The sequence below is a fragment of the Olea europaea genome, chromosome 16 (genome assembly GCF_002742605.1).
Source record: "Olea europaea var. sylvestris chromosome 16, O_europaea_v1, whole genome shotgun sequence".
NCBI classification, from domain to species: domain Eukaryota; kingdom Viridiplantae; phylum Streptophyta; class Magnoliopsida; order Lamiales; family Oleaceae; genus Olea; species Olea europaea.
This window is the reverse complement of record NC_036252.1, coordinates 5494090-5521973: the sequence shown is the minus strand read 5'-3', so window position 1 is coordinate 5521973 and position 27884 is coordinate 5494090. Positions and strand designations below refer to the sequence as shown.

Sequence of the window (27884 nt, the reverse complement as noted above, 5' to 3'; positions counted from 1 at the left end):
TTTTAGACTTTTTAGTTAATAATCGTAGAATTAGGCGCCGCCTCCAATACCGAAATAGATAATATAGAGTTTATTTGGTTTAGATTTTAAAATAATTAAAATTAATTTTTCGATCGTTATTTCACTATTTCAATCTTCATTTTTTAATTTTTCTCCCACAAATGCGACCCACCTTATGTTATTTTTAACCGTCAAAAAATCAATTATCAAAATAAACTACAAAAAAGCACATAATATCTTCCTTTCGTCTCTTCCTGTTCACACCCAGCTACGCGTATCTCAGTGACTCTTTCAAACAATCAAACAAAAATCGATTCCCAACTGACCTGAAATTTTTTCATCCGAATCCCTTTTCGCAAAATTTGATTCCAAAATAAAGAAATGGAAAAACTTGATTTGTCGAAGCTAAAACTGGCATCGTCTTCATTGGGGGAGCGGATAAAGACGAGCGGTGCTCAGATGGGCCGCACGATCAGCACGAAGATGAAGGAAATTCTCCAGAGTCCTACGCCGGAATCGAAAATAGTCGATGAGGCCACGGCGGAGTCCATGGAGGAGCCTAACTGGAGTTTGAACCTCCGCATTTGCTCTATGGTCAATAAGGAGGAATTGAATGGGACGGAAATCGTTAAGGCTATTAAGAAGAAATTGGTGGCCGGGAAAAGTCCGGTCAGTCAGATGTTGAGTTTGGACTTGCTGGAGACTTGCACGTCGAATTGTGAAAAGATGTTCTCCGAGGTAGCGTCGGAGAAGGTTCTGGATGATATGTTGAGATTGATTGATGATCCGAAGGCGGAACAGGGGAATAAGGTTAAGGCGATGCAGCTGATCCGGGCCTGGGGCGAGTCTGAGGATCTCATGTACTTGCCTGTTTTTCATCAGACTTATTTGGTCAGTTGCACTTTCTCCTTCTTTTTTGTTCTATCATTCAGTTCTATACATTGTGGATGTTCCAGAATCTGGAAACTTTTTAATCTGTTGAATAGCGTTGCTGCTATGCAAAATGCTAAGAAGGAAATGTGGAAACCAAGGCTTTAATATCATCCTGTCTGGTTCCAGAATGAAAAGGTGAATTGAACCGAAATCAAGAACCGGCCAGTCCCAAATGGTTCTTGGTTCTTGAACTGGAACCATGGGTAGCTAGCTCTGGAATCGAATTATATATCTTTTTCTTGTCAAAGACTTGATGCATAATTTTCATGATTGGGTGACAGCAATGACAGCGGACGTGAACCCGTTGCTCCATATCCCAATAAGACAAATGATCTAAAAGCTTTCATTAAATAGGGGAAAAATTTATTCATTTCTAATTCTATTAGAAAATGAAATATCTGGCGATGAATTTTCCATTTTTTTGCTGGATAATGTTTGTAGTGGTTATTTGGTTAGTGATTAACGAAGCAATAAGAACTTGAACTTGTGAAATACGCTGTTAATGTCTCTCTTTAGAGTTGTACATTCACTAAACCTGTATTCATATGGATTATTATTTTCTGGTGTTATTTTCTTTCTAGCGCTTCTATGTTGTTCGGAAATTTACTACAGTTTTGGTTATATGGTTCGAGTTTAGTATTTCATGTTGGTTTCTTGTTCTAATGCCTTTCGTGTAATAACTTATTGTTCTTTCACGTGATAAACTGTTACAGATTAAGATTTTAAAATAAAAACTTAACGTGGAACATGATGGATATGCTGGCTTCTGGTGTGCGTGTTTCCATTCTCGACGTATTTAGATATCAGTGATATTTCCGCCCATCGCTTAGAAGGACTAAGTTCTAACCCTGCATAATTCCATGCTTCATGAACTTTGATAGCAGTGATATAAGTTTTTCTTCCGCAATTTAATTGGTCGGAATTTGGCAGAACTTGAAGACAAGAGGGACACCTCCAGTAACACAAGATGGAAATGCACCTCCCACGCAGTATAGCCTGGAGTCATATCTTGATCGCCAGCCCCGTTCGCCTCCTGGAAGTTATCCTATTCCCAACACTAGTTTGCAAAATGTTCCAGATGCTGCATTCATTAGTTATAGCATCCAATCTGTTGAAGAGAAGAAGGAGTTTCTTGAAATAACTCGAAATACTCTCGACATTTTGTCCAGCATATTGAATTCTGAAGTTGTATCCGAATCTCTCAAGGTCAGGATAATCTCCTTTTTGTTTATATATTTAATAAATCACTGTTTCAATCCTAACTTCAGATTTTGTTTTCTAAATGCTACTGTTGCTGCCGTTGTTATTATTATTATTATTGTTTTAGTTATTATAGATTGCCTTGCCGGTCTAGCATAATATTTTTGGCAACTTTCCATGCCAAATTTCCAGTATCTGCGAGGCAAGTCTTTTGGGCACACGTTGGCATCAAAACAACACTTGCTTCCCATCGACTTTGGAGTAGTCTTTTTCTGTAATGGCCAGTTATCGTACTGTCCCTTTCCTTCTCGTGTTCTAGGCCTTACAATCCTGCGACAGAACTTTTTTACTGGTGTTTTATGTTGACACCTTTTAATCACTTCAACTAATCTACAAACAAATAAAATAGATTTCAATACTAATAAGATGTTTTGGGGATTTTCCAGGATGATCTGACTGTGAGCATGTTGGAGAAATGCAGACATTCACTGCCGGTTCTTCAGGGAATTATCGAAAGCACGTCTGACGATGATCTGATGCTTTTTGAGGCTCTAAACCTCAACGATGAGATTCAAAAAGTAATTTCCAAATATGAGGAAATGGTAGCTTCCTTAGAACCAGAACAGCCTAACTCGGATGCTAGAGAAGAACTGCCTATTCACTCTGATGACAATGCAAGAGAACTACCTTATCACGCTGATGCCAAAGGAGCAACTTTAGCTCTGCAGAATGAAAGTCAACGCGAAACCGAAAGTCTGAATTCATTGGAAGTAGGGATCTCTGGATCCCGGAGTGAGACGAATAATAAGAGTGCTCAAGCACAAAAAGCTATTCCAGAGTGAGAGGAATAATACGAGTTCTCGAGCACCAAAGAGTGATAATAAAAGTGGCAAATATAGTGGACTTACCTTTGGTGGTAGATCGAGATCTGGTTTGAGTTGCCTGTTTATTCTGTTACTGTCTCTAAATTTATGGTGCACGTCTTTCGTGAGAAATTCGAAATTCTCACCGTGACTAGTTAGCTAGGTTGTTACTGTTTAATGCACAAGGACTCCAGACGATTGTTTGTATGATTTTATATTAGCATTTGCATTGGCTTGTTACGGTATATTCGATTGCATTTTACTGTAGTTGATAATATAATAAATAGATCTTTTTAATTAATTGCACTATGCTGTACTATCTAATCATTTTCATTGAACATATCAAACGTGCCATGTGTGTTTGACTCAATAAAACACTCCCTAGAAAGTGTCTTTTCATGTTTGTAATTTTTTTTGGCTAAATCTTCGTGACGTGAGGGGGGAACGCTGATATCTAGCTAAAGATAGCTAGTTAGGCTAACACTTTCTTGAGGAAATTCCCCAAATGGTCACCGAACTTTGGATAACTTTTTTCGAGGTTAATTTGACATTTTTCTCTTTGCATTTTTTTTTCTATGTTCAATCAAAGAACAAGAACGTACCCTGAAACTTTAAGTTAAATTTATCTTTGGATCACTTATTTGAAGGTTAATTTGACTTTTTTCTATGCATTTTTTAGGACTGTTGGAAATTGGTACGTCGAATTTTATATTTCTTGTTGTTATCTTTTAAACTTGGTAATGAACATATTTTAACACGCCTTAATGATACTAATTAAGTAGGAAAAAATTGACTAGTGGAAATTTTAGAAATTATACGTGAAATGTAAATTTAATCCATTTTTAGCTTAGCCAAACGGGCAATATCTTATCTTGTAGACTTCAACAAACGAGCGTATATCTATCTACTACTCCCCGTAATTCTCCACCCCGCCAAAAGTTCACCCGAAATTTCTCGTCCAAAACCCTAACCCTACTCCCGAACTGTATAATTTTCGAGCCATAGGATTCGGACTTCAATCAAAGCTCCCAAAATGCCAGCCATCCCATCGCCGGGAAAGATCCTCCGGCTGGAGCTGGAGAACTTCAAGTCATACAAGGGTCACCAGGTAATTGGCCCATTTTACGACTTCACTGCGATCATCGGTCCCAATGGTGCTGGTAAATCCAACCTAATGGACGCCATCAGCTTCGTCCTTGGCGTGCGAACTGGCCAGCTCCGTGGGGCCCAGCTGCGAGACCTCATTTACGCGTTCGATGACCGCGAGAAGGAGCAGAGGGGAAGAAAAGCCTACGTCATGCTCGTCTACCAGCTGATGGACGGGACCGAAATTAGTTTCACTCGCTTAATTACTCCTGCTGGTGCCAGTGAGTACAGGATTGGGGATCGTGTTGTGAATTGGGATGATTATAATAACAGCTTGAAGTCGCTAGGAATTCTTGTCAAGGCACGCAATTTTCTGGTTTTCCAGGTGGTTTCGCCGACTATAGTCTTGCTTTTCTTCATTCTCTTCTGCGTTTTAAGTTTAACTTTTACACTGAGTTATAGTTTCTTGAATAGCAATAGTTTTAGCCGCATGGTAGTGTAAAAATGACAAAAAAGTACATTTTGGAGAGACAATGTTGGAGGGAAACCTGCCTTTGCTTCTGGGTTAAAATTGAATTAGAACAGTAATACTGTAAAAACGTTGATGGTGGAGTAATGTTGAAGACCAAATTTAAATAAATAAGCATGTGGAGTGGTTGACATGTTATTAAAATCAGCCAAAAATCCGGCTTCAATTCTTGCTATTACTCATTTATGAAAATTTTGCATTGTATGAATCCGGCATGCGGTGGGTGTATTGAAGACGATATTTAAATAACTAAATATATTCTTTCTAACCATTCTAGCTTTCTGATGAGGTGTTTAACCTTCAATCACAGCTAGGCTTGACGTCACCCATTTATGAAAATTATGCACGTGTCAAGCTTTTGATGAAAAATTGTTATGGCTAGACGTGATGGAACACATTGAAGACTGAACTTACATAAATAAATTGTGCACATGTCAAACTTTTGATGTAAATGGTTGCTTAAACCAGCTTTAGTTGGTATTATAACTGGATGTCACTAAGTCTCGTAAGGAAGGGAGAATTATTTCAACATGAGAATGAGATTGTGCCACAAGGGATCCCAAACTAAGGATGAAACCAATAGTGCAAGGGGTGAATCCTTGGTCGCAGCTCCAGGTGATAACAGGCTTGATTGCACCTTTCCAGTTCGCTGTGGCTTTTGGAACAATTGGTTACAACACCCAGCATCACTAGTATGAAAGAGAATTTACAATTGAAATCAGTTGTACTTGCACGGAGAAATGAATAACATGTGTTGATCAAAGTTGTGATTCCATTCTTTACTCTAGTATGACTAAGACAGAAGTTGAACAATAAAAAAAGACCAGAGTGAAATTCAAAAGATTAAGTAGATTATTTGATCACTTTCCTGTACGGGGATAATGGGACAAAAGTTGATTGAAGGCCCGAACAAGAATTATTGGTGGTGATGCTTGCTGGAAATATCATTTCAAGGAAAGTGGACAATCAGAAAACTTTTCAATAATGAAAGTTGGTTTGATGGGTAAGAATAAGAATGTGGGAAACAATTTCTCTTATCCTGAAATTCATACTGGGTTTCCTTATGTGCACATTTATTTATTTATTGGCCTTTCCAGTGTTTCCTGAATACAAATAATACTACCTTCTCCTTTTACCTGAATTGTATTTTTATTTTAATTATTATTATTATTTAGTTGGATACATAAGCACAGGCACATTTCTAGTAAGTAAAGAAATTAAACTATACAAATATAACTAGGGATGTAATTTAAAGACTCTGCAACTGCTTTATAAACCAAATGATGTACAAGGAACACCGTTGGCTATTGAGTGAGTTACAGAATCAATATATTTTATTAATTCCAATGATGAGGTGTTTTATGACGCAGGGGGATGTGGAGTCAATTGCTTCTAAGAATCCTAAGGAACTTACAGCACTTATTGAACAAATCTCTGGTTCTGAAGAATACAAGAGACCATATGAGGAACTGGAAGAAAAAAAAGCCATGGTTGATGAAAAAGCCGTGCTTGCTCATCAAAGGAAAAAAACAATATCGGCAGAGAAAAAACAGAAGAAGCAGCAGAAAGAAGAGGCTGAAAAGCACCTCAAATTGCAAGACCAACTTGTATTCACTTATACTTAAATTATATTTGTACGATTTAGTGTTTTTAACTTGTATATGAGCTGTTATAGGAGAGCGAGAGAATGCTTTGAAATTTAAATTTTTTCAGTACTCATGCACGAGCTTTCAATATTTTAATCCTGTCATTGGAGGGCTATATCCTCTCCTTGTAGAAATAAGTACGTTAATACTTGAATAGCAATTATTTGAAATGACCTTTCATTTTGAACTAATAATTCATCTCTTTATTATGCCTCCAATGCAGAAATCTTTAAAGCAAGAACATTTTCTTTGGCAACTATTGAACATACAAAAGGATACTGAAAAAGCTAATGAGGACCTGGATGTTGAAGAGCATGCCCGAAAAGAAATTGTGGATGAACTGGGGAATTATGAAAGCGAAGCAAGTAAAAAGAAGAAAGAACAATCTGGATATTTAAAAGAGATTGCACGATGTGAGAGGAGAATCACAGAGAAGCAGAATGGACTTGATAAGAATGTAAGACTATCTTTTTTCCATCATTTTCTGCTGCTGCTTTTGTGTTTCTTGTTGAATAGAGCAAGGTTCATTGTTCCGGTCCAATGCACACATTAGATCAGCTGGATTTGACCTGCAAAAAGTTACCATACCGATCATGTGGGCTAAGCCAGGACTTCTAAATAAAATTATTCGGGTAAGACTAGGGGGATCTTGGATTGCAAGAAAGCTTGCCATATAAGTTGAAGGAAGGGGTTCTTTTTGGCAAGAAGATATGAAATGTTCTATTGCAAGTTAGCATTCTCTACTTATATTACATAGACCTCCTTTTTGTTAGTCCAGATCCAAACTCAGATGGAATATCATTTTCCATAATTATGACTCTGCGGATCTGTCCAAAATCTGCTGTAAATTAATTTTCTCTCGCTCAAATTGTCATATAGAATTTTCTGCAGTATAGTTGTAAAACTGTTGCAGAATATAATATTATTTTGTGGTAAAGAAACTATTTTGACTCAAAGATTGGACCACTCTGAAGAGTCTTTGAGGAGTTTTGGATTTTAAAGACAGAATTTGGCTTTGGATAACTGGATATCTGGCACCTTCCTGTGATAAGTTCAATATGATAAAAAAAAACTACTTTGCCTGGAGGCAAGATTATGTATAGTAAGATGTTTAGTCTAATTTAAGACTGTGCTGGTAAGTAATAAGTAATAAAAAAGGAGAATGAAAAAAGCGCTGACGTGTTCTGCCCTGCTGTCTTGTTTAAGACTATTCTAGAAGTTTTGTGGCATCTCTTGTTATTTTCTTCTATTGTTCTACATGGCTGAAAGGACTGATATGTCAAGTGGAGGAAAGAGCACACCCCGTGCTATTCATGAATGCTGATCTGTAAATTTTCTTATGAGAATTTACTTCCTTGACTGTGACGTTTCAGTTAACTGGGAGACTTTGAAATCACTTACACGATTGATGATGAGAAGTGGGCATGTCCTGCAGTGAAATTACGCAATTTAGTTTTTGGGTTATGGACAGAGTGATTAAGAGTGGATACTAAGCCAGTTTGCTTGTTTTGAGGGTGGTTTGGATGGAGAGAAATGCGAGTATTTATTAGTTAGTGCTTGCATGATTCATTTGTGACCAAGTTGTCTTTCCTTCTCTTTGTGATTTGTGTCAGGTGTCTTCTGGGAATTCTGGTTCACACTCACTAGGAATATCTAAGATGTTTACTTTTAATCTTTTTTCATTATTTATCACTACTTATCGGGAGATCCTATTGTAATTTTTACTTGTTATAGAGTAATCTTCCAGGGGTTTGTCTTCCTGAAAGAATGAGGCAAATTCTTTCAAAATGTGTGGTTTTTGGTTCGATATAAACATATACTTTTATTACTTAAAAGGTTGATTACTGAAAAGGTTCTTATGCTTTTTACCTGACTATTCATACTGGGACCATCTTTCTTGCTTTAACCCTATAAATGAGACTTCTTCCATAATATGAGCATTGTTATTTGCTATTAATCATATTTTCACCTAGCAGTTCGAGAGTATTGTAGAAAATAATTCTTTCTTAATGACTCTGTTTGTTGTTTGAGTATCAATTCTCATCTTTCTGTTGCAAATAACATTTATTTTACATGCCATTGAGGTACACAACTTGTATTTTTGTGCTACAGCAACCTGAGCTTCTAAGGTTAAAGGAGGAGGTATCTCGTATAGCTTCAAAAATCAAAAGTACTACTAAAGAGCTAAGCAAAAAAAAAGAAGAAAAAAAGAGACATTTGGAGGAGGTGCAGAAACTTCAGAATGACCTGAGGGATATCACGAAGCAGTTGGAGAAATTACGAGAGAAAAATCAGGAGGCTGGGGGAAAACTTCAATTAGTTGACAGTCAATTGGAGACATACCACCAGATGTGAGGCCTTTTATTTCTATTCTTGTCAAATTTGAATTGTTTGTCTATCATTCCAGTTCAAGCATACACGTTTGTGTGATAACTGCTGCGGTTAATGTCTTATAATATTTTATAATACCTCAGAACTTGTATAAACCTGCATATTGTTGCAGTATGGCATTCTTTCCAGACACTTGGAAATCCTTTAATTCATGTCTCATGATAGATTCTCCTCTTGTGCCTGTGTCTTCACGGCAATTCTTCTCTCCTTCTTTCCCCTCCTTCCCTGTATGTGCATGCATGTATTTACTGAGCTCCCGTGTACAGTTATCGATATTCCTGCCCTATTTTGGTGGGATCTAGTTAAGTAAAATGTCTTGAATTGTAAAGCCTTAGGGAATGAAGACCAGGTGGTATAACTTGCAATTATTTTTCAGGAAAGAAGAGGCTGGGATGAGAACTGCAAAATTAAAGGACGAGAAGGAGGTCTTAGATCGGCAACAACATGCTGATACAGAAGCCCAAAAGAATTTAGAAGAAAATCTTCGACAGTTGGAAAATCGGAAGCAGGAACTGGAGTCACAAGAGAAACAGATGCAAACTAGACTCAACAAAATTCTTGATGCAGTTGGGAAGCACAAGGAAGAACTTATACGAGTACAGAAGGAACAGCGCGAGGTGAAAAATAAGCTCGTAGAATCCAGGTGGGGTGATGGTGCTTCTCAATGATTTTCTTCTTCAATGCTTGCTGGATGTTTTGCGTTTTGTACAATTCTCATGCTCTTTAGATTCATTTGTACAGGCGCAAATATGACATGTTGAAGGCAAAAATTAGTGAATTAGATGATCAACTGCGTGAATTGAAGGCTGACAGACATGAAAATGAAAGGGATGCCAGGTTGTCTCAGGCAGTTGAAACCCTTAAACGTCTTTTTGCCGGCGTTCATGGTCGCATGACAGAGCTCTGCAGGCCAATACAGAAGAAGTATGAGCTTGCTGTCACTGTCGCCATGGGCAGATTCATGGACGCTGTAGTGGTCGAGGATGAAAACACAGGAAAGGAATGCATCAAGGTATCTGATATGTAATTTCTTCCAGGACAAACTTGCTCTCACTAGTTTTCTTTTTCTCTTGAGTTCATTCTACGAGTGTTATTTCTAGATGGAAAGTTGAAAAGGATTTCACAATTAGTTACTATATCCATGGCTTTTCTTCCTCCAATTATCTTAATGAGAAGCTCTTTGATCATAGAATTATCATTTATTCTTCCTTAATTTGATGTAGATATTGTGATTTTAATTATCTTTTAGAGTTGATAAGGTGAATTGAAAGCAGGCTATTATTGTGAATGAGGGGCCTTTAACAGGTCAAGTTGTGGTTGTGTTACTAATGTTTGAGTTAGTGGGTTTTCTCCTGTATTGTTGTAAATCAAACTGAGCTTCAGAATACTTGCTTACTGATGCACATCTTTTTATATGCCCTATAATGTCTTATGAAGTCATATTTCCAATGTATGTTTCCTCAATTTGAAGTCTTTTCTTCATCTTGCTTCTCTGAATTTCTACACCCAGGGCTTAATCCTATACACATTTATCTCTGGATGCTACATCGACGTTCTGAAATATTCTACTTATTTGTGTTCATAATACACCATGGTGGCTTCTTCCAGCTTCTCTCAATTGAAAACTCATCAATTTATCTTCTCTCTTCTCCCTCCCAAGTCCAAGGCATACTGTACCTGTTGACTTTAACAACCATTGATTCATCCCACATTAAATTTCTCTGTTACTGCATGATTTGACATATTGTGTAGTGTCTTATTGGAACCTTTGACTTTGTGAGAATCAGCTTATCAAAAAGTCAACTGTTCAAATAAGACAAGTACTGTATATAGTTTTTGACTAAAAGTTGAAGTTATGTTGTAATGCTTGAAAATTTCGAGCTTTTGAAAAATTTGGCTAAGCTGGATATTTTCTTTTGTTATAAATCATAATCATAGTTAAATTTCAAAAGATTACATATTTATGATTAGTAAGTTTGCTTGCTTACTACAGTATTTGAAAGAACAAAGGCTCCCTCCCCAGACGTTTATACCTCTTCAGTCAGTGCGTGTGAAGCCAGTTACAGAGAGGCTGCGCACCTTGGGAGGAACAGCAAAGCTGGTCTTTGATGTCATACAGTATCCTTTTTAAAGTTCTTAACTCCTGTCATATGATCATATGAATCGATAATGGAAGTCTACATATGATTCACCTGTTTATGCTTTTTACTGAAATCTACATTACCTGCAAATGCATTTTTCAATTAAGCTTTTTGCTTTTTCCTAACGTGCTTCTTCTCTTATCATTCTACCTTTTTATCTCAGTAAAAATGTGAAAGAAACCACAGATATTTGTGTACTTAACCTGGAATATTCTTATTATATGGACAAGAAGAAAGGAGAAATATGGTTTAGGCTAGTTTTAGGGAACACGAACTCAAGATCTCACAAGTGTCGATCACTTTAACAATGAGAACTAAGATAAACTAGAGAGGTGGATAAGCCATTTTTAGAATTTGCTAAATGAAAATTAAAGAAAAGGTGATGGAGTTGGAGAAACTATTAACTTAATGAGAATACAAACATGCAGAATTAGGGTTGCAGAGTGAGGGAATCTTTGAACATTACAAAGGTTGGGTTATATGACCTGGCTTACAAAAAAGCTCTACAGCCACTCAAGAGCTGTGAAATCTGACCCTTTTCTTATCTTTTTGCCATCTCGTCTTATATCCGTTCAATGAATGTGTTGGAGATATGCACAAATGCGCTCTGGCAGTTGTTCAGATCATCCGATCTCATACAGCCATACAGGTTGTATATGGATATCTAGAGCATTAATGAGTTTGAACTGTTAGATCAAAAAATATATATGTTTCCCTCTGAGATTGAGCCATTTTTTGGTTGAATCTCCCCCCTCTCACCAGAACTTCAAGGAATATAAGGAAATTTTTGGAAATCAATTAGAAATTAGTGGAGCTTGCCCTTTCAGTCTTTTGAGCGCTGTCCATCATTTCGTCCTCACCAATTCATTCTTAATTGAAGCATAAAGCCGAGCTTCTCTCTTGAAAGTTGGGTCGTTCTCTGATGTTATCTTGAAAGTATATATGGTATGCTTCGACTTTGTGTCCTTGACAAATCTTGGATTCAATCCTTCACTGGAAAAGGCCATTTTATTTGCTGTTGGAAACACCTTGGTTTGTGACGATCTCAGTGAAGCTAAGAGTCTAAGTTGGAGCGGAGAGAGGTTCAAAGGTATAACAGTACTTAATTTTTTCCCCGCAATTGCCAGATTGATTTTATTCAAATTGTTCTTCTGTTTTCTTGCTCATAGTTGTCACCATTGATGGGATCCTATTGACAAAATCTGGTACGATGACTGGTGGCTCAAGTGGCGGCATGGATGCACGTATACATAAGTGGAATGACAAAAATGTTGAAGGTTTGTGTCTGAAAAGCCCAGACATGTACACATGCGATTTTTCAAAATAGTATTGCATGGTCAAGTCGATTCTATAAAATTTTACATTTATATTTTATACCTTTATTCTCATGCCTTTTAATTTAGGACACGGCACATGGCATGTTAGAGACTTGTCAAGAATGATCCTCAAAGTATCCTTCAAATGTCAGAATTTTAATAAAATACATTCAAAATAGGACATCACATGTCTCTTCTTTGACAGAATGTCCGAGTCGTGTCGGTGACGTGTCGTATATGGACACGTCAGTCTTGTAGGAGGGTCTGTGGTTACTAGGTTTTGTAGTTTTTTCTACATGGTGCTAGGATGATTGCATTATAGCTAGATTTTGTCATCTGCAGGGCTTAAGAGGAAAAAAGAAGATCTCGAGTCCCAGTTGGAAGAGCTTGGGTCTATAAGAGAGATGCAGCTCAAGGAGTCCGAAGTGTCAGGCAAAATTAGCGGTCTTGAAAAGAAGATTCAATATGCAGAAATTGAGAAGGTAAAATGAAATGTGTGAATATGTTGCATGTAAGTGTCATCAGCTATGGGTTCAAATCTGAGGCTTAGAGAATCCTAGACAATGTTCGTTATCCTGAATTTTTTTTTGGTCTCCTCTGAATGATGTGAGACTTTTGCATTACACATCTTTATGTTAAACATGTATATCAATTGTTCCTGTTTAGGTTATCATCATCTTTTCTTCGTAAGGTTACGTAATCTGTTCATATTCTGTTTGATGTTTTATGAGAAACTGGAAAAGATGTATGAGGGTTTATAGCATACCCGGATTGTTAATTCAACAAACTGGAAGAACTCTTTTTTGCATCAATGAACCACCGATATTTCCCCTTTCTAGCAATAAGCCACCAACTCCCCCCCCTCCCCTAAGAAACAAAAAAAAAAGGCAAAGAAGTATGTAGAAATGATGTATCACACTAAGTAGAACACAAGAATATAGGGAGGATCACGAAGAATGGAAAGGAGGAGAGGAGAGAAGAAGATAGACAACGGAGAAGAAAAATTGTAGGGGGAAGTTTTAATAACTGTGTGTACAAAATTCAATATTTGTCTAAATAAAAATCACATAGCCTAATTTATTTTCTTAAAATAAATATGCAAGGGTAATGCTTCAACATTTATCTATAAAGATCCCCATATTGAAAGACACCTACCATAGCTACATATGAATCCTGGATTTTGTGTTGAACGTAGCTATTTTCACAAGTGTCATAGGCTGTTTCCCTCCTTGGAGCGTGCTAAAGTTACCGATGTCAGTGTTATCAAAACCAGAAAAATTGGGAACGGGACTGGAAACTTGTCCAGTTATATATTAAAAAGCGGTGGCAAACCTGGTGCTCTTCAACTGGTCCAGGTTGACCCGCCAGATCCCTCTCTGAATAAGTAGCTCCAATTCAGCAGAATCATCCATACTGACCATGCTATAATTTATAATCTTTTACCTATAAAAAATTACATAACTGATTTCTTATTTTCACCTCATATGCTCTTTGGGTTTGTGTTATGCATTTTTTACGGTATTGGGACTCATGTAAAAGCATCTGGTGCAGAAAAGTATTGAGGACAAACTGATCAAGTTGAATGCGGAGAAGAGCAACATTGAAGGGGAAATTGTCCGTGTGAAGCCTGAAATTCAAAAGGTGTGCTTTTTTGGTCTTTATGCTGTTATTACGAGTTCAGAAACACCTAAACTTATCTTGGGTGTTGGCAGTTGGAAAATGTTATCAACAAAAGAAAATCTAAGATCTCGTCATTAGAAAATGCGATCAACGATATTGTTGACAGAATCTACAAGAAATTTAGCGAATCTGTTGGGGTAGCGAACATTCGTGAATATGAGGAAAACCATCTCAAGGCAATTGAGCAAATGGCTGAAGAAAGGCTCAGCTTGCATAATCAGCAATCAAAACTGAAATACCAGTATGTACTCTCAGTTTAGTTTTTTATTTCTTTATATATAGGACTCGATATTGTGTCATTTTGCCTGCCATGTCCTTTTAGACTGTTGAAAGTTATCTTCAGATAAGGAAGGTTGAATCTGATTAGACACACAAATTTGTGTGTAACTTCCAATGCTCTTAATTATCTTTCTCACTTTTGATCTCTTGTTTATTGCTAATCTGTACACCCATTTTATATTTGTTCAGGTTAGAGTATGAACAGAAACGAGATGTGGGATCACGGATTACCAAACTGGAATCAACACTTTCTAACTTGAAAAATGCTTTAAAAGAGGTTGAGAAAAGCCAGATTGAACTGAAGTCAGCAATGGAGGCAGCAAACTCTGATATTGATCGTTTAAAGGAAGAAGTGTTAGGTACTTCTAAATTTAATTTTTATTAAAAATTATTATTAACAATTGAATTAATTGTAAGAGCACGATCACTTATAGTCTAGCTAAACCAAGCTATCAAGTTAAGTATGACCATACCTCTACGATATGGCATGTTTGAGCTTATAGAATATAATCGAATATATTCTTTGTGTTGAACTGATCTATCTTTCAATCAGGAAATCATCAGAAACCGATGCAATTTTGCACTTCATTTGATTTGATTTCATTTTGTTGCTCTCGTCTTCTGGTCCATCGTTTCATCCTGGTTATGTTGATGCTGATGTTCTCCAATTTTAATTGTCAAATTCCAATTTTCTTCTTTGGGTCATTTGAAAATTTTGAGTTTGACACGATAACTCAATGGTATCCATTTCTTCTTTCTTAGAGTGGAAGTCAAAATCAGAAGAGTGTGAAAGGGATATTCAAGAATGGAAGAGAAAGATTTCAGCTGCTACAACAAATATTAGCAAGCACAATCGTCAAATTAAATCAAAGGTAAGCTGTAAGGGTTACGTTCTGAAGTTCCAGATATCATTAATTGATGATCTCCGCTAAGAGTTTTCGAGTTCCAACTGAAATGTTAACAGAGAAGAACAGATGCAGTAAATGTTTAACATATTTTTTTCTGGATTTTGCAGGAAGCCCTGGTTGAGCAGCTGAATTTGCGGAAGCAAGAGATATTGGAAAAATGTGAATTAGAACATATAGACATTCCAACAGTTGGCGACCCTATGGATACTGGATCATCATCCCCAGGGCCAGTTTTTGATTTCAGCATACTAAGTAGATCTCTTCTGCAGAAATCTAAGCCATCTGAGAGGGAGAAGATTGAGGTAGAATTCACACAGAAAATTGCTGCCTTAATGTCTGAAATTGAAAGAACAGCTCCAAATTTGAAGGCACTGGATCAGTACGAGGCTGTTTTGGAGAAGGATAAAGTTGCTTCGAGAGAGTGGGAAGCAGCCAGAGATGAGCAGAACAAAATCACTGCTGAATACAACAGAGTTAAACAGATAAGGTGCTTTATGAGTTCCATAGACTCGCATGCATATTATAGATGATAACATGACTACGTAAGGATTGTACAGCCCGAATTCAATGGGCCTATTAAGACCAGGAAATGATGCAGGAGTTTGGTTGGAATGACTCTGTTAACCATTAAACATCACCTCTTTTTATTATGCAATTACCCAACATTGGAGATTGGCTGATGACACCCTTAATAAATTTTACTTTTGATCATCTCTTGACATCAAGATCTGTCATTGAATATATGGTACTATACTATGCCTTCAAACCTTGCTAGTCCACGCATTCTCAAATCCATCTTTTTTGAAATGACTTCATCCCACAAAACCATATTCCATCACTGCCTTCGTGCAACCATTTAGAGTATCTTGTTGCTGTTACGAACTATCTTATTCTTTTCTCTCTCTGTGTGGGTATATTTAAATTCCTCTATCATATTAGTTCTTGCTCTTTCAATCGCTGGGAACACTAACGCATTCACACCAGGTCAAAATGTTAAACAGGAGTAAACAACACAGTTGATTATGAATTATAAGCAGTCTTAAAAATTTGAATTGATGGGTGTGCATCTTGGCATTGATGACTGGTAATCGAACTTAAGATGCTAGGTTGCAATAAAAATGATTACCTTAGTAAAATCTAGAAAACATGGGTACAAGCCCATGATATAGGTGTTGAATTTCATATCTGCTATTGAGAATCCGTGAAGTTTTCTTTTTGAAACCGCTTCCTATTTATTTGATGTAGTGGATTCTCATTTGTATCTTTTCTTCTATTCCCCTTGGCAATATATATCCTGTTACATTACTACGTTTCCTAATGTTTTGTTTGGATTATGCTTATATTTTTATAATTTTTACCACCTTAGTCTTTATGCTCATTCAGCTTAGCAATTGTTCTCTCTCGCTGTGGGTTTTGTTCCTGCAGCACCTTCAGTCTATTCATCTTAAATTGTCAAGTGAATGTTTGCTAATTTCAAAGTTGAATACAGGCATGAATTATTTATGAAAGCTTTTGACCATATCTCTGGCAACATTGACAAAATTTACAATGAACTCACAAAGAGCAATGCACACTCGGTGGGCGGGCTAAGTGGAACACATGCTGTGGGTGGGACAGCATATCTGAACTTGGAAAATCCTGATGAGCCTTACTTATATGGCATCAAGTACAGTGCTATGCCCCCGACTAAGCGATACCGTGATATGTCCCAACTGTCGGGTGGAGAGAAGACTGTTGCTGCACTTGCCTTGCTATTTTCCATTCACAGGTATGTCCAAGGCAATGCATAAAAATGTTGCAGGCGGAAAGCAGTCCTGTTCATATTCTGCTATAGATGCTGTTAATCCTCTCTTTTCCTTAAATTTTTTGTTGAGATGCACCTTGCAATTTCTCTAGTGCCCCCATTTAATTATTATTTTACCTTCTTATTGCTAAATCGAACCAGTGTGATGCATGTTGTCTTTTGAGTTTAATGATTTTGGCTGAACAAAATTGTTGGTTTTTGAACTTGATTTTATTGCTTTCGTCTATTTATTATCATTTTTTGGCAGTTAAAGTTTTCGGAGATCTATTTGAAGGAATTGCTCATATTACAGCTTTTGTCCTTGGAATTTTCAGTTTTAGGCCCTCGCCCTTTTTTATACTGGATGAAGTGGATGCTGCATTAGATAATTTAAATGTCGCCAAAGTAGCTGGTTTTGTCCGATCAAAATCATGTGGAGGAGCAAGGATGAACTCGGATGCTGAATTTGGTTGTGGTTTTCAGAGTATCGTGATTTCTCTCAAGGACAACTTTTATGACAAAGCTGAAGCTTTGGTTGGTGTCTACAGGGATTCAGAAAGAAGGTGAGAAAAATTTGCCCTGTTAAATTATTGCATTTTCTGTATCATATAGATACAAGTTTTATTTTCCATATAACACGTCCGTGACAAAATTGCTAAATTGTTTTGTCCAGCTGCTCGAGAACGTTGACATTTGATTTGACCAAATACCGCGAATAATGAGAGTGACTCCATACTGCAGTCGCCTATGTATCTGCTGTCTATACTATGTTTGAAGTTTGTGCAAGACACAGCTTTGTTTTCGTATTGAATGTAAAATGATCATGTTATTAATAGTTTTGAGGACATAATTGTTTAGTTTTTAGACGGTGTGATTTGAAACTCAAAAAAAGAATTTCGTGACTTGTTGCGTCACCGATAACTTTTCGCATCTGTTTGGTGGGGATTAAAATCAGATTTTTAGTAGGTTTTGATAAAACTTAATGAAATGTATAGTTAAAAAGTCGTGAATCTCATGAAATGTTTAATTAAAATTAGTTGTTGATTTTGATTTAGATTAAAATCTAGATTTTAATTCCTATCAAATAGGGGATTCATAATGGTACTCTCATTTTTAGAATTTCATACTTTCCAAATGAGATTCGAATCATTTTTGCTGACCTGATAGTGCGAATTCTATAATTCATATGAAATGTTAATAGTTTTTTCACGAGTCGAACAATGTTAGTTTAACTAAAGGAGGAGGATACATAGATGTGCTATTAATCGAAGTTTTAGAATAAGAATACGATTTAAAAAAACACAAAATGTTGAGGATAAAAGTACAATGGTGAGCAATTACTGATAATTTTAATTGCAATAAAAAAGGGGTGCGACAAATAAACATGTGAACGTAAGTACGCTTTAATAAAATCGTTAGTTTTCACCAATTTTGTGATTGAAGGTCTCAGTATTCGTGTGTGAATCATCTAGTCGATGATGCTTAATTTTTTGATATTCTTATGAATCAACACAAACTAGATGGTCATGCGATAACGTGCATCGACCAGTTTTGGTGATTTACGGCACGCTTGTATAATATTTTCCTTTTATCATTTTCCAATGCCAACCATATCTCTTTATTTTTTTCTAAAAAGTACATGCACGAATTAAATGTGAACATGCTATGTGAGGATATTCATAAATGACCCTTTTCACTTGTTTTTGTTGCATAGGTTTTCATTCCACTGACGGGGGAAAACTTGGTGCAATTTTTCCATTATGCATTCCATCTCATAAGCACCACTAAATATTCCGTTAAAATCTCAATCGTAGATCCCAATAATTCACACAATCTGAATCAGCGGTTCAACTGTCAATTCATACAATACCTCCTCCAACCCCACTTTTTTCTTTTGCTTTTCCAAAGGAAAGTAAAAGGAATCTAAAATCCCTTTATTCATCACCTCCCCGGAAGAACTCCGGCAGGGCGGAGCTCGGCAAAATGCTAGTGGAGAAAGTGGCTCCGTTGGAGGTTGATGATGACACCACCACAAACCAAGAAACCAGTGAACATGATGCAATCTCAGAGCCAAAATCTCAAGGATGTGATGAATTTTGCATATTTGAAATCAAGAAGTTGACTAAATTTCGTTGCAGGGTGGAAGATGCAATTCTTGAAAATACCCTGTTTGGGAAAAAGAAAAAGAAATTCTTTTCCAAAGGATATGACAAGAAAAATGAAGATAATTTGAAGGGCATTACTTTATGGGGTGTCCCTTTATTACCTAGCAAAGGTCATCAAGGGACAGATGTTGTCCTAATGAAATTCTTGAAGGCAAAAGATTACAAGGTGTCTGATGCATTCAAAATGCTGCGCAGAATGCTGAAATGGAGAAGGGATTTTGGAGCTAATGAAGTTCTTGGAGAAAATTTCGATCCCGGGCTCGAAAATACTTTGTTCTTGAATGGCAAGGACAAAGAAGGCCGCCCTTTGTGTTACAATGTGTTGGGGGAGTTTGTTGATAAGAAATCCGGGAACCAGTTCAATGAGAAAAGAGAGGCGTTTTTGAATTGGAGAGTTCATTGTTTAGAAAAAGGGATGCAGAATCTTGATTTTAAACCAGGTGGGGTGGATTCAATTGTTCAGATCACAGATTTGAAGAATTCTCCAGGGCATGCCATGAATGAAGTTAGGTGGATTAGCAAGAAATGGCTGATGCTGCTTCATGATAATTACCCGGTAATCGTTCACAAGAATGTAAGTTCGAGCTCCACTGAGTCCGAAAATAGCCTGGTTTACGAAGATTCTTATATGAGGAAATTAAAGAAAATTGAAAAGAATAATAGTTTTTTTCCTTAAGATTTGCAAATGAAGTCTAAGCATTGTGTTGTTGCAGTTTATTATAAATGTTCCTGGATGGTTTCTGGCTCTGCACGCTCTAAACTTGAGGCTCATTACCCAAAAGAGCAAGAACAAGTTTGTTTTCGTCAAGTCCTCAAGAGTTGCAGAAACCCTTCTCAAGTAAGTTTATTCTTCTCTAACAGTTTAAGCTCTTAGATGTAATAACGTCAAAATTTCATTGGATATGTAGGTATGCCACTCCAGAAAACTTGTTAGTTCAATATGGTGGCCTTATGAGAGAAAATGACACCGAGTTCTCAATAGATGACAAAGTTCTTGAAATAAATGCTAGAGCAAATACAACTGAGGGCATTCAGATACCTGTCAATGAGGTATTTAATACTTATTTTGTACAGTTCTGTCCAGTCGAGTAACCGCTTGTTCTATATAAAATTGACACAGGTGGATGTGACGATGACTTGGGACGTAACTGTGGTTGGGTACGAGGTGACATACAAAGAGGAATTCATTCCGGACGATGATTGTTCGTACAAGATTTTGCTTCAGAATGAGAAGAAAATGGGTGGAAGTGTAAGAAATTCATTTCACATTAGAGAACCTGGGAAAATAGTGATAACAATAGGGAATTGGACTTTCAAGAAGAAAAAAGTTTTCTACAGGTACAAGAGTAGGCCTAGCGTCCCAATGTATATGTTGAGGACATGATACACCAAACTTTATCTTCTGATATTGAAGTATATGGACAATGAAATTGTGTGTATAATGTATATAATTTTGGTTATTGTGTTGTTGACGTTGGAGTCTCTTGAATCAAGGGTAAAAAATACTTATAATCGGTCAAGCGTTCGAGTTGTTCGAAAATGACTACTCGAACGAGCAAAAGGTTTTGATTTCTTTTTTTCCTTCTTTCTTAATTCAACACTCCGGTCAATGTGCCGGTCATTCTTCTCCAATTAGACTATGCTTTGACCTGATCTCAATACCAATTCTTCAGCCCAGTGCAATTCCTATTTCATGCCCTATTCTAGACAAGTCAAGTTAAATCGACCTTCCCTCTCATTTCATGGTGAAGTGCGAAAGATAAATAAGGGATAGAGTCAAACCAGTTGGTACAAAGTATAAGATTTGGTGAGTTACTTTAATTTTGTAACTTTGTTCCTAGAAACAAAGGAACATCGTGCATGAGACTAATAATGTCAGAAAAATAGGTTCACTCATTTTAGTTTTTAATTTTTTATTAGTGTGTGCAGGATATCCACGAAATATATATTTGGGGAATTTATCAAAATGTCACTTTTTTTGAAAATGCACAAAAAACTTTGATGTGCACACAATTTGTACAAAAATGTCACTTTCTTGTTGTCAAATGTCTAAATTACCCTTAATTTGACCCTTTTTGGAGCATTTAATGCTCATTCATGATTGTTTTTCAACACAATTAATGTTGTGATTTGATTGTTTAATTTGTATATTATAATCATTGAATATATGAAAAATGTGAAGTATTCCATATTTAATGAAGTATTCAGTCATTTATTTATGAAAATAGGTTATGATGTTGTAGTTGAGAAATAATTATAAACATTAATGCTACCAAACATATTTGAAGCTTCTCGACAGTTTCGACAGTTGAACTGTCGAAGTCGACATTTCAAAATTGTCGGGATCGACATTTGAATTGTCGTACCCGACATTTATAAACCGTCGGAAAAGATAACTAAACTGTCGAATTAGACAGCTGAAAATTGTTGACACCCTTCATTTGACGTTGTAGTATTGCATATGTTTACATATTGGAACGTGTCTCTTCCATGCTATTATATAGTCGACATTTTAATTGCGCATAATTCTTATCGTTACACTCCCAACATTTCAGGTATGAACAATAATTTGAGATTCATTGCGTTGCACGGGGGAAAGTTTGTTACGTCAATGACGAATGGAAGTGGACTGGGGATAAAACCACTTCCATTTTAGTGCAGAGCAGTATTACACTATCGGGGCTATTGTTACGGTTGAACGAGAAACTTGGTGTTTTCGATTCGCGCACAAAAATGGAATTGAAGTTCAAAGTTCCGAACATGAATATACCGCCGGCCGAAATACTCGAAGATGAAGACGTAAATTGGTACATATCAATTCATAAGGAAACTGCCCTCTGCATTATGACTTTGGAAACCAGCCTGCCAAGTGTTGAAATGGAGAGGGATACAAATTACGGCCAACAATTGTTCACCGCAGCGGAAGATCACCACACCGTACAGGACGACGAGCTCAATCATCAGCAAAGTGTCCCAAACAATAATGCAACGGATTCTCCAATTTTCGATGTTGGGACTGCACCATTAGATGAGATGTTCGACGATCCCTTACACGGTACAAATACTGATAATATTGCTGACGTTGACGAAGAACTATTATCACATTCCAAAAGTCCGGATACATGCGACTGGATTTCCACTGTGAATATGCTGGATCTTACCGAAAGGCAAATATTTTTTACTAAAAAAGAGTTGTACTCGAGAATTCGTCTACTTGCTTTGCGAGAGAAGTTTCAATTTCAGGTTAGCAGGTCAAGCCAAAAAATGTTAACCGTTGTATTCGCGGACGATAATTGTAAGTGGATGTTACGTGATTCGAGTGTCAAGCAGTCTGCCATCTTCATGATCCGCAAATTCAACAATGTGCACACATGTTTCGTAGATTATCGTCGTAATGCACATCGACATGTCACTAGTTCTGTAATTGCTGAGCACATTATGGGGAAATTGGATAATACGTACGGATCGTATGATCCTACCGCTATTGCTCGTGACATGGAACGTGAGTTTGGTACGGAAATTAGTTACCATCAAGCACGTAGGGGAAAGGTCGTTGCTTTACATATGCTACATGGTACATCGGGTGATAGTTTTCAAAAACTTTCTTCATACTGTCACGTCCTAGGAGAGAGTAACCCGGGGACAGTAACACACATTGAAGTAGATTCTCGTAACAGATTTCACTACCTTTTTCTAGCTTTCGGTGCAAGCATTCAGGGTTACCTGCACTACATGAGGCCCGTTATTTGTGTTGACGGCAGTCACTTGAAAGGTCCGTACAAAGGTACCCTGCTACTGGCAACTGCCCAAGACGCCAACAAACAGATTTATTCGTTAGCGTGGGGGATTGTTGATGCCGAAACGATGGATATGGTTTTTATCAAATTTGAAAGATCTTATAGGTGAGTCGGACGAATTGGTGTTTGTTTCGGACAGGAAAAATAGTATTGAAAATGTCATTGCCCACCTATTTCCTCTGGCTCACCACGGGTGCTGTGTTTGGTATACGTAAAAAAATTAAATCCAGCTAGTACAACGACGCAAGTTCAATATTTCTATTCAAAAGAGTTGCAAGAACTTACCGGATCGAAGAGTTTGAAAGACTTATGGGACAGTTTCGTAGGGTTAGTGCAAGAGCGTACGGGTACTTGGAGCGAACAGGTTTCCTATTTTGGTCACGGGCACTGTTTGTTGGCCAACGGTACAACATTTTAACCAACAACAATGCAGAATCTTTGAACTCAATGTTGAGACATGCCCGTTCGTTACCAATCACGTGCTTAGTGGAACACATTCGGCATTCTATGCAGAAGTAGTTTTATGAACGTCGAGCAAGTGCAACCGCATGCAGTACCGTTTTGTCACCAACGATGGAGAATGAGTTACGGCTGACATTCGAAATAGGTACTAGGCTGCGAGCGCATGGCTTGACAAATAACTTAACACAAGTTGGAATATCCAACGACACGGACATCGTAGATTTCTCCGAAAAGACTTGCATTTGTCGTGAGTTCCAACTGAATCGTATGTCGGCATTCACACAACCCGTGCTGCTTGCTTGAGAGATAAGTCATTGTACGATCTCTGCTTACCGTATTACACATCCGAGTACTGGAAGGGTGCCTATGAAGAGGCTATATATCCTGTTCTACGTGAAGTGGACTGGAATGTTTCATCCCAAATTACAGGTACTCCTATTATGCCCCCTAGTGTGCCTCGTCCTCCAGGTAGACCACCCACACGATGTAAGCGATCTAGACAAGAGTGTACCACATGGCTTAGGAAATGCACTCGCTTCGGTGGACTTGGTCATAACTGGACCACATGTTCGAACCACACTGTACCACGTCCGATGTAAGCAGCATTTTGTACGTGAGTGGTTGAAGTTGTAAGTGAAGTGTTCTCCCGATGTCGTTTGTATATGACAATGTAAATATTGTATTACTGTTTTCATTCTCTTACGCATAAACATTACTCTTTGTTATGTTAGCATTTACAGTACGCAAATAGACACAACGTACTGCATAACAGGCTCGAACCAAAATATAATTTTGTTGTGCATAACATTGTTGCCATTGTTGACACATGTAAATTGAATGTAGGGAATATGAAAAGTTCAACCATTATATAAGTTTCCTTTGAAATGCATATTACGAACACATCATTTGTAGAGCATAACACTGTCCGTAAAGTTCACAAATTACGTTCAATGTACACATGAGGTTGTGTTCGTTCACCCAAAATACATGATATATGAATATGCATACTACATACACAGAAAATTTCCCAGTAAACCCCGACAGTTCATCTGTCGTTCCCGACAGATGGTTCCTGTCATTCTTGACAGTTGTTCGACGCTCCGCTTGACAAAATACAAAAAACACATAACTTGCCAAAGGGAGTTTCCTATATGCTACAGAATTGGTTAAGCGTCACAAAATCCATTCCTTACAAAAAAGCACTATACATACATACGTAGAAACCCACACACGCAACAAAGCTGGACTCTTCACTCGGACCTAACACTTGAACCATCTTCCCATCATCATCATCCGAGCTGATGATAATTACCTCGGGTGATGGAACGCGACCCTGCCCCTCATCCTTGTAACGTTCAACTTCGTTTGCATCCATAAATAGGACAACCCATTCAAGCAAATTTCTCGTAGACTCGCCTTCATCACCTGCAACTTCATCCAGGTTCGGAAAGGGAACGACAGTGATGGCTCTCGTACCACCATTCGAACTCTCTTCCCCATCGTCCGAAGAAATTACGATGGGACATAGCGGGGTTGAATTGGGTGTCGGCAACGGTTCCTGAACTGCCAGCGGTGAATTGCTTCCCGTGGACGATGCCATTGTTTTCATATGAAGAAACAGATTTCAAATACTGTGATACGTTCCTACTACAAGATGCCTCAGAAATAATCTCATATATCCCACTTGAAGAGTGCAAAACATGCTTTATACTGGAGGCATATGAGGACATTTAAAGCAATTTAACAACCAACCACCATTTCATTTCTACTTAACACTTGATTGACCATTGATATGATGGTTAAGGGTGTAAGTGTACTTTAATGCAGTTCATAAATGGTGAGAATAATGAGTAAATTGTACCCATGTGCAAGCCCTGAAATGGCAACATTCCTGCAATCAATTTGTACTTACATTACTTTATAGCATTTTTGTAGTCCTTAGTCACAATTGAATACAGTTTTTAAATTTTAAATCATATGAATTGTATGAAAAATTGATAAAATTCATGTCCCTGCCAATGAAGATGAACATTCAGTGACACAACAAGTCATTTTTCAAATAAACTTTAGTTTGTACAAACAAGCTAATTTATTCTAAAATGCATGTTCAAATAAACATACAGCAGTTGTAATGTTGGGGTCAACGTAGCAAAGATAACACTAAATTTTTCATACTACGGCAATGCGAATTTTACAATAATTATTGTCCTCGATCTTTCGACCACGCTCCATTACACACAAGATCATTTCATACCATGATTCATTTGTGCAGGTATAACACCTTCAACTCCATTGAAATTAAAGTACAAAATACTACTACTTCATCAAGTAGCATGAACATCAATTTAAGTAGAGTACAAACAAATGTCCTGTCTCAATGTGCGTTCCACTTAACCATATCCCAATATGGAATTGAAGTAATCTCCTAACCCCCCTTGAGATCATCAACCACATCATATGTGATACGATGTAATGGCCTCCACAGTTGCACCTTCAGGCATGATCTCAGGTTCGGATCCCTTTGGCTGTTTTTTGGTGCTATTAATTACACCTTTTCATCATTGTACAAAAATTAGTCATCACACCTCGATGAACGCACATGCTCAACTCAAAAATCAGCCCTCCGAATTAATATGCTACGTACCTGCATCAGGTGTCTGCTAAAGTGAAATGACAGAGTAGAGAAAGTTCGTAACTATCCATCCAATCAACGTAAGAACCAGAAAATTTACTCACCCATGGAGTAGGAAACGTGCAGACAATCTAATCACCAAAAAACGAACAACCCTTTCACATATCATAAACAATACATGCCATAAATATAATGATGAAGTCAAGATACAAGACAAGGAAGGCATCGCACCAGACCAACAGAGGCTCATGTTCGTTGGTGAACAGCTTCAGGATGGTCGTAGTTTGGGCGACTATAAAATTCATAAGGAGTCCACACTCCACTTGGTGTTGAGGCTAGGTGGTGGCAGACAGATTATTGTCAAAACCCTTATTGAGAAGACAATAACCCGTGAAGGTGATAGCTCCGACACCATTGATAATGTTAAAGCTACAATTCAGGACAAGGAAGGAATCCTACCAGACCAAGAATCAACTCTGCACTTCGTGCTGAGGTTGAGGGGAGGCATGCAAATTTTTGTGAAGATTCTGACAGGAAAAATCGTCAGTTCGTCTTGACAAGTCATATGACTGGGATGTATAAGAATGATGATATATTCATCTTAGTTATGATATTGATGTACCCTTTCACATGTCATGAACAATACATGCATTATGTCGTCAACGCATACACACAAAATTTACCGACACTACCATCCCATGCTTGCACTAAACATTTATTATAGCAAAACGATATGTACTATACAAAAGACAGTTTCACGTGTAGCATATTTCATGAACAATAAATGCATTATGTCGTCAACGCATGCACACAAAATTTACCGACAATACCATCCCATGCTTGCACTAAACATTTATCATCGCAAAATGATATGTACTGTACATAAGACAGTTTAACCTGTAACATATGACTGAGCAAACGTATTCGTTCATAAAAGAAACCAAATTAAAAGCATGTCTTTGTTACGAACAACATATCTACTACTACATCAGACCTTATCTAATCACTTGAACTCACTTATTTCTTTACTCTCTTTGCCCTTCCCCTCGTGTATGGAGTCCGGGTAGGTGGCCTGTTTGTGCTGCTCACATTGCCTCCCTCCTCTGGTACTGTTACTTGTGCCGGCAAGTCCGTGGCAGTGCCCATATAAAATATTTCAGCAGTTTAGTGAAAAAGTTCTATGTGAAGGACGCCACATAGTTGTGGAATAAGATTATTCAAGGAAAATAGGCACATACTGTCTACCTCGGTGACGTCATGGGTCGATGGGCCTTCCTCGTTGTCGTCGTTGGGGAGGTTGGGGATGGTCTCTCCTGGGTCTAGTTGAAAGGAAATTGGGTGAAATGGACAAACATAACATATGAATTATCATTTGCGTAGGCAGGAAGTGTTTGGTAATAGAACCCAAATCACAGAAGTTGGAAAAAATTACGCACATACCGTTCATGTCCTGCATGTCACTCTCCTCCGCTCGGTCGTCGTCCTGTGGGCTCTGTTCGTCTCTGCCTTCCCCGTCTAGTTGGAAGACAGAGAAAAAATTAATGAACGAGTGAAATTGAATACATATACATATGACAAGATGAGACGACAGAAGTTGAAAAAAATTGCACGTACCGTTCACTGCATACATTTCACCCTCATCTGCATGGTTGTCGTCGTGTGGGCTCCGTTTGTCGCTGCCTTCCCCGGCTACTCGAAAATAAATAATAATTTATTCAACGAGTTAAGTTGAAGACATTTGCATATCACGAGATGAGATGACATAAAATACAAAATTTACGCAAGTACCGTTCCCCTCCTACATTTCAGCCTCATCGCACGGTCGTCGTCATGTGGGCTGTGTACGTCGCTGCCTTGCCCGTCTACTTGGAAACCAAAAAAAATTAGTATTACAGTGAAATTCAATACACTTTTATATCACGAGATGAGATGACATCGAAGACAAAAATGTGTTATACATAACTAACTGACATACCATTCACTTCCAAGTTCCCGATAGGCGAAGGATGGCCACCGTCATTCGGGCACAGGTCCGTGTTGCCTCCATGTACATCTAAGTAATTTGGCAATTTC

At 37.6% G+C, this 27884-nt stretch overlaps 5 protein-coding genes across 5 annotated transcripts; all 5 read left to right on the top strand.

Annotated features, from left to right (window-relative positions):
• Positions 1 to 244: 244 nt before the first annotated feature.
• LOC111411873 (TOM1-like protein 2) lies at positions 245 to 3253 on the top strand. The gene is made up of 3 exons (XM_023042522.1): positions 245 to 891; positions 1864 to 2139; positions 2580 to 3253. Exons 1-3 carry the CDS (start codon positions 382 to 384, stop codon positions 2973 to 2975), a joined length of 1182 nt encoding a protein of 393 aa, XP_022898290.1. The 5' UTR covers positions 245 to 381; the 3' UTR covers positions 2976 to 3253.
• Positions 3254 to 3880: 627 nt separating this feature from the next.
• LOC111411871 (structural maintenance of chromosomes protein 1) lies at positions 3881 to 17676 on the top strand. The gene is made up of 18 exons (XM_023042521.1): positions 3881 to 4467; positions 5982 to 6218; positions 6481 to 6714; positions 8370 to 8608; positions 9025 to 9291; positions 9390 to 9660; positions 10642 to 10766; positions 11770 to 11879; positions 11959 to 12066; positions 12448 to 12587; positions 13657 to 13746; positions 13818 to 14026; positions 14254 to 14423; positions 14827 to 14936; positions 15080 to 15459; positions 16462 to 16740; positions 17091 to 17318; positions 17429 to 17676. The coding sequence occupies exons 1-18, from the start codon at positions 4030 to 4032 to the stop codon at positions 17472 to 17474; spliced, it is 3681 nt and encodes a 1226-aa protein (XP_022898289.1). The 5' UTR covers positions 3881 to 4029; the 3' UTR covers positions 17475 to 17676.
• Positions 17677 to 18459: 783 nt separating this feature from the next.
• Positions 18460 to 20392, top strand: LOC111411870 (patellin-4-like). The gene is made up of 4 exons (XM_023042520.1): positions 18460 to 19494; positions 19634 to 19758; positions 19829 to 19970; positions 20041 to 20392. The coding sequence occupies exons 1-4, from the start codon at positions 18739 to 18741 to the stop codon at positions 20302 to 20304; spliced, it is 1287 nt and encodes a 428-aa protein (XP_022898288.1). The 5' UTR covers positions 18460 to 18738; the 3' UTR covers positions 20305 to 20392.
• Positions 20393 to 21653: 1261 nt separating this feature from the next.
• On the top strand, positions 21654 to 22826 carry LOC111412540. Its single transcript, XM_023043475.1, has one exon. It carries the CDS (start codon positions 21654 to 21656, stop codon positions 22824 to 22826), a length of 1173 nt encoding a protein of 390 aa, XP_022899243.1.
• A 2187-nt stretch (positions 22827 to 25013) lies between these two features.
• Positions 25014 to 26368, top strand: LOC111412538 (polyubiquitin-like). Its single transcript, XM_023043474.1, has 3 exons — positions 25014 to 25072; positions 25452 to 25558; positions 26013 to 26368. Exons 1-3 carry the CDS (start codon positions 25014 to 25016, stop codon positions 26366 to 26368), a joined length of 522 nt encoding a protein of 173 aa, XP_022899242.1.
• The last annotated feature ends 1516 nt before the right edge of the window (positions 26369 to 27884 follow it).